The sequence below is a fragment of the Montipora capricornis genome, chromosome 7 (genome assembly GCF_036669925.1).
Source record: "Montipora capricornis isolate CH-2021 chromosome 7, ASM3666992v2, whole genome shotgun sequence".
NCBI lineage: Eukaryota > Metazoa > Cnidaria > Anthozoa > Scleractinia > Acroporidae > Montipora > Montipora capricornis.
In genome coordinates, this window is record NC_090889.1 from 2,410,099 (window position 1) to 2,417,598 (window position 7,500).

General features: G+C 40.6%; 1 protein-coding gene across 1 annotated transcript in view; it reads left to right on the forward strand.

Moving 5' to 3' along the window:
• Positions 1-7,500, forward strand: part of LOC138055303 (steroid 17-alpha-hydroxylase/17,20 lyase-like) — a 43,694-nt gene that overhangs the window by 33,590 nt on the left and 2,604 nt on the right. Inside the window, exon 3 of the mRNA XM_068901274.1 lies at positions 7,060-7,500. This exon is cut by the window's right edge and continues 590 nt beyond it. Within this exon, the coding sequence (XP_068757375.1) occupies positions 7,060-7,500 (441 nt within the window). The remainder of the gene's footprint in view (positions 1-7,059) is intronic.

Sequence of the window (7,500 nt, forward strand, 5' to 3'; positions counted from 1 at the left end):
ATCTGCTACTGGACTAGCCCTTAGTTCTGTCTCCAGATAGGGAAATATGTCCAGAAATGCATACGTTGTTTAGGGGATTTTGGCGAATTGTCACCATGTTTGCCATTGGCCTAAATTTGGCGTTTTTGCTGTTTTTGCCATTGCGTGCATTTCTGAACATAAGTGGACAGATAACGTCATTTCTCGGCCAATTCTGGCTAACATGGTTCTGCTATAGGACCTGTAGTCTGTAGCTTCTGAGGTTCTATGTTTGGAGTCACAAATCGCTTTACACTGCTGCACGGTGGGGTGACTTCAACTTATCTGGTATGGCTTTTTCTCATGTCATGGGGACAATTTATTATCCTTCCTCTTCTCAAGCAATACAAAGTCTCCCTCTCGCATGTACATACATTTCTGCTGCTTGGTGCACCAACTTGCTTCTTTCCTGCAACACCATCTCTAGTTTGCTTATATTCCCCTGATCTGCCAAGTAGCAGGTTCAGCAGAACTCTTGCCAGTTGTTGTGTGAGAGGTGGTGCAGTGGGCAAGGATGAAGCTCTTCAACCCACATCTCAAGTCTCTCCCCTAAGAATGGGCAACTCTCGTTGCTTTCAAAATGGAACAATTTTACTGTTCGACCTCCCTGTTAGCTCTGCCAGAGTGGTGTGGTCACTTTATGCTTGATGTCCATTTCACTCAGATACTCCCCCATTTCTTCAGACACTAAGGTTGGTCCCATCGTCTGTTTTCAAGATACCAGGCACTCCATATTTAGAGAAATGATTATCTGAACACTTGATGGATGAAATTGCATCAACCCCCACCAATCTGCTGAAATAATCTACTAGACTGATTGATTGATACTTTATTAAAGTGTCTAAAAGAGCCTCCTACAATCACGGTCATAAGTCGTTGGAACACCCACCCCCTTTCCCCCGTTCAATGTTGGATAGCACACAGATTGTAGCTTAGGTTAAAAACCTATGCTAATTAGGGGACACAAAATAAATAAATAAATGTAAATTAAAGTTAAATATTAATATAAGCATAAGTATATAAAAAAATGCAATAAAAAATAACGTAATGGTACATATTTACAATATTTACAATATACTTAGAATATAACTATGAATTACGAATTACAAAGATGACAACATTTGCATCTGTTATCCATTAATGTAACTGTATCTGTAGTAGGTATTTTGTTTTTGAAACATTTTAAGGTGTTTAATTCCCTTAATTCTGGGGATAATTTTCCCGAAAGCTTGGGCTCCAAGTGGTGAAGGGAGTGCTTGCCATATTTTACCGTGTTGTGCATGGCGGCAGAGAAATCAGACTGCCTTAAATTATACTTGGATTTATGATTAATAAAAATGTTACTGATTTAGGGGGGACATAGATTGTACTTGACTTTGTACATCAAGACACAGATGTTTTGTAGTCTTCTATTGAGTAAACTAGGCAGTTTTGCTCTTTTTAGAAGTTCAGGGTAGCTAGCATTGTTCCTAAAAACAGCACGCAGGCCCCTTTCTTGCAACCGCTCAATTTTGCGGGAATCACTGGCTCTGCAAAAGTGCCACACTAAGTGGTAATATGTAAGGTGTGGCAGTAATGCTGTTTTAAAAAGTACAAGTTTAGCATTTGTAGGGATCAAGTTTCTAAGTCTCATAAGGATGCCAATTTTCTGACTGGCTTTTTTACAAATCTTGTTAATGTGCTCTGAAAAATTCAGCTCAGAATCTATTGTGACACCTAAACGTTTGAGAGAACTAGTTGTGTTAATATCATGTGTTAATATTATGATTGTTTAATGATGGTCTATGCTTTCCATACTATTTATGTGTTGTATTTGATTAAAGCCTTCATTACATAAAGTATAATAGTGAATAGACAATAGTAATCTTGGTGAGTTGAGCAATAAAAGTGCCTTGACTTTGAGTTGGGGATGTTCGAATGCTGACTGATGGTGTGGCACAGCAGTCACAAATCACTAGACATGGATTTTGCCTCTTTATTGGTGAATCATCTTTTGCCTGATTTGACACAAATTTATTCCCATATGACTTGGGGGATAATAGGGGGATTATCTAATGTGATGAAACTGCCAGGCAGCTGCAAATTCCTTAACTCTCTTGGCACAAACTGTGGGGTATGTTTGTACCTCTTGTTGAACACTATAGTTCATTGGCTCAATAGTGTCGTACTTCCTATTGTTTTCTGTGCTAATTCCATTGTTATCTTTGTTCGTTCTATTGTTCTTTTGGCCAATCCTGAAGCCCGTTCAATGAGGTACGACACGACCCAAACTGTGGCCTGTTGCCACTGTAAAGTGTGTGTGCTATGTGACTTTATTTATTACTTGGGTATCAGGCAGCTGGTTTAGCTCAAAATAATTTGACCAGTAATCTACATTGATGAACCATTATTTCTTGTCAAAAAAGGTGTCCGTTGTTTTCTCAACTGCAGCTAATATTCTTCTTATGGCATCTCTCGAGGAGTGCAAAGTGGTATGATACCTTAAAAATAAAAATAGTTATTTGCATTGCCCCGCTCATTTTTATTACAGTCATAAGTAACAACACTGAATAAGAGAAGTTGTTTGGCAATATGTTTGGCATCATTTGTTGCCACAGGAACATGACCATGCCTTAAACCACCTCATTTTTCAGCTTTCAAACCAACAGAAATAAGTCTATAATAAAAACTAATATGACCCTAGAATTTTCAGGGCATATTCTTTATAAATATATTATGTAATTAATCTAAAAGGTGCCAAAGAAAGAATCGAAATTATTTAACTAAAATGTTGATTCCAAAGGTTAGCTTTGTATTTCTTTTAGGTTCATTGCACAAAATCATCTTGTGCACAGAAAGTTTCATGAAATTTATGTAAAGTACTTTTGAACTAGACATGTTGAGTTGCTTGCATTTTCATCGAAATTCATTTTGCTAGAAGAAGGCCTTTTAAATTAAGTTAATTAGCTCTCTTCAACTTCTGAGCAAAGAAAGTTTGTCAAAATGCACCAGCAGCGTAGGTAACACACTCTCCTTGCTTCCTCTTGTCTTCCTTTCCCTTTTTTCGTCACCTTAGGACCTTTCTCCTCTTTTTCCTTTCAGCGCATCCTTTGTATTCTGTGTCATGAATACGATGTAAATGAAGGTGCTTGCTCAGTATGTATTCCTGGGTTGATTTTTAATGCTCTAAGCAAGCGCAAAACAGTTCTAGGTCCAGTGTTGAAGTGGTTGATGGCATCAAACAACCCAAATTTTAGCATTTCCATTCCAACAAATACTTTCCTGTGTATTTGGTCCCAGATCATCCAATTGAGTGCTTCATTCTGATTTTTTTTCCATGAGTGCATTTGTTGGGAAGGGAATCCTTACTTTATCTTTGATGAACAGGTTTGACCTTAGCAATGATAGCATCAGGCAGTCCAGGACCATGCTTGAAGGTATTCCTGTCATGCTGAAAGCCACACCAACTATGGAGGATCCAGTGGGACAGTGGATGTGAAAGTCAGGCCTTTCAGTCGAGGCACAGTGGAACCTTGCATGAATAGCCTTCTTCATACCATTTAAATCTCCACCATCAGAGCGAATAACAATTACGTAATAATTTTGCAGTTTGTCAACCATGGAATCAGTTAGCAGGGATGTTGCTAAGCGCCAGCTGCTGGTGAAAATCGCCGCTTGAGAAAGGGGTGATCACCGGCTGAATTTTGGCCATCGATTGAAGTGACTGAGAAGATCGAAAATTATTATCTTCAAAGTTTAAAAGTCATTCTATGTGGCAACAAAAAGAAAATTGAATATCTGTTAGCATAAGGAAATATGACTAGAATTTAGAGTCTATTCATACTGGAAATGAAATAAATGCATTGTTCTAAGTTCAGTGTGCATGTCTTCTCTTTCCCCATATTCGCCATCTGGAAGAATGCCCGGTGGTGCGAGACTGGAAGAACAGTGGTCCTCCTTTTTGATTGGCAGCTCCCCTTAAAGCCTATGGAATTCCTGAATGGTGTCTCTGGCATCATCTGCAGAATGCCATTTTTTGTTGGTTCTTCGTCTGAAAAAAATTTTATTTCTTTGCTTGAATTGCTAAAACCAGTTGTTGCTTTGAGTTTATCCGCCTGTTTCTTTCCATAGCATCTGTCGATTGTCTTGGAGATTTTGCTCCCTTTCGTTCGCCTGAGCTTGAATTCTGCGAGAAGTTGTTTTACTGCAAGCAGGTATCTTTCGCTGTTTCTGGCCTTTTCACAAACCATCTTTCTCCTCAGCCTGGCCTCTCTCACCCCTCCTGCATTGGCTTTGCGTTTGTTGCGTGCTACGTTTGCAAGCATTTTGTCCCTGGCCTTATTCCACTTGAATCTAGAAGATCAAGAGAGCTTTTTAAACTCTATCGTGTTGGATTTGCAGTTACAACTTCCCATGTCGGCTTTCGCCTTTAGTAGTGTGTGCACTTTCATCTCGGGCTATTCTTCTCTCAATTTCTTGAACATCATCTTTGATCAGAGCCTTCTTGAACACTGTCGTCTGCACTGCATTCAGGATGCTTGAACTTCATGTACTGATCCAGATACTGCTTCCCAAAGAAAGATTGACTGCAAATACCATATCGAATAGAATCATACTTTAGCTTGACAGCCTTAGGCAGTGTTTCTGTGATGTCGTATAGGTCTCCACATCTCAGTTCAACTTTTTTCTGGAAACCACAGTCGAATAGAGTTCGATTCATTTTGCTAGACATACACAAACCCGCGTGGAACAGAAATGTGCAGCGATCAGCAAATAAAATCAAGGTGTGACAATCCAGTCATCACCACGTGCCAGTGGCCCTCCAAGTGACACAAAGAACGCCTTGCAGAAATTATCACAGCGTGCTTGCTATTTCGTCTGGTAAAATCTAATAGCTTTCGTGTGCTAGATCGATATTTATTTCTCAAAAACCAACCACAAGCAAGGTAGAGCAATGCTCTTCTGGCCAACTGTCTCAGAATACAGACAATTTACGTCACAAAGTGTCCCCCAAATGCTTGTCTTTAAGTAAAGATTAACTGCTGCAGTTACCCAAAGTTAAAAATAAGGCTACCCTTTACCCTTACCTTACTGTTGAAAATAGGTAGCAAATGCTTAGACTTAAAGGGATACTTTGTGTTGGATGTCAAGATTGGGCGTGCATCTAATTAGGGTCAAACCTGGACGTAAGTGCTCGTATGATGCCATCCCTGTCACCAGCAGAGTAAAACAAGGCTGCATAGTGGCCCCGTCACTGTTCAGCATAATGTTCTCGGCCATGCTGATAGATGCATTCACAAGAAAGACAGGTCAGACGGAAAATTGTACAACTCCAGGCAACTGCAAGCCGTCACCAAAGTGAAGGAGACAGTGATCAGAGACTTTTTCTTCACCGTTGACTGTGCCCTCAATGCCTCAACAGAGCCAGACATGCAGCTGCAGCTGGACAAATTATCCACTGACTGCGACAGCTTTGGACTCACCATCAGTATCAAGACGACTGACGTGATGTTTCAGCCTATCCCTGGAAACCAACATCAACAGCCTTCCATCACTGTCAAAGGACAGATCCTCAAAAACTTCATCTGCCTAGGCAGCACTCTATCACATGCGGCCAACACTGATGCAGAGATCAATGACAGGATCTCAAAAGCCATCAGCGCATTTGGGTGACTTAGAGCGACAGTCTGGGATAGGAGAGGAATTTGCCTGGAAACCAAACTCAAAGTCTACAGAGCTGTCATCCTCACTATCCTACTGTACGGCTGCGAAACATGGACTGCCTACAAAACGCCGTGAAAAACAAATGTACTATTTCAATCTCCGGTGCTTTCGAAACCTCCTTAACATCCGTTGGCAAGACAAAGTCCCTGACACCGAAGTTCTTTAGGGTGCGGAAGTCTCCAGCACAGGCACGTCGCAGACATGGCAAACAACTACATCCCCAAACAGATGTTCTACGGGGAGCTCTGCCAAGGCAAGCGCACAGTTGGTGCACAGAGAGGTTTAAGGAAACTTGGCCGCGCGAAAGCTGGTGTCTGGTGTCCGCCCAGACACCAGCTTTCGCACGGCCAAGTTTCGCGCGGCCTGTTTTTTTCGCTCCGCTCTCGACGGACTATAAGAAAACAAAGGGACTGCTCGTAGTCTAGGAAACTCGCTAAAAAAGTGTTAATATAGAAGAAAAATACGACAGCAACTGTTACACTAAAACAACTCTTGAGAGCAAAAAGAAATGTAAGTTTTATTAATTTATAGACACTGTTTTGTTACATTAAGCACAGAAGTTCGTAAATGGCCGCCCAACACAGGCTGTCGAAAATCTCCCATTTCTGAGAACTGGCCGTCCTTTGGACGACTGGACGGCCGCGTGGCTAAAAGCCTGCTTCCACCAAGTGTTTTCTGGTAAGGGGGCAACACATCCATCAAAGATGTGCTTGCTGGATTAAATGTGGGTTAGGCATTTTTGATTGTTTTGGGATGTTCTTTGACATAGGAGGAGGAGGAGGAGGAGGAAAGTTGCTTTGTTTATGGATGTACTGTACATTAAGAAGGTTGCTTCTTTTTCCACCATGACGTGTGTTGTTACAGCACTGTTTGTTTTTGCATGAGTAATTATTTCATGGTCTTTTAGTTGGTGATTTAGTTTGTATGTCAGGTTGTGGTAGAAATTAGGTCTGTGATCCTTCATTATCCGTTTGTCTTTTGTCATTTTGTTAGTGACTTCGGGGTTTCCCTGCTTTAACATTTTGTAATGTTCCCATGAAGTAGTGTTATATAGCCTTTTTGTTCACTGTGTATAACGAAAACAAAAAAAATTCTGTATTACCTCGGAAGAACAATTTCTTAATGGGATGATGTAGGATCAAAATTCCCTAATTGCAGCCGACCGTTTTGGTAAATGAACAGTCAAGGGTGAAAGTGTTCACATGTTCGACCTGGACTAAATACAGTTTTACATGCATGTTGTATGGAATATAATTAACAGCTGAGTATTCATACAAGAGGTATGGTTACCTTGCATTGATAGTAACCTTATCAGGTGTTTACATTTTTTCCAAATAGGTGGTAAAGATATTGCACTAGGAAACTATGGTCCTGCATGGAGATTTCATCGTAAGCTGTTCATCATTGCAGTGCGCCAATATCTCTCTAACCAGCATCTTCTGGAGGAGATGATCTCAAAGCAAGCCACCATGCTAATGCAGTATTTTGACGGACAAAATGGAAGAGATTTTGACCCTGGACGGATTCTCATGCAAAGTGTTGCAAATGTCATTTGCCATATCTCCTTTGGAGACCATTTTGATTCATCTCACCCAGATTTTGATGAGCTCTTGCACTTGAATAATATGTCCTTTACGGATACAGAACTGGCTTCACGGGTTTTTATTTTAGATTTATTTCCGTTGACAAAGTACTTGCCTTTTAAGGCCTACCAAACAACAAAGACAATGGCGGACCGAATTTTTGAAATCCTTGGCAAGGAACTCGCGATTCAACAGA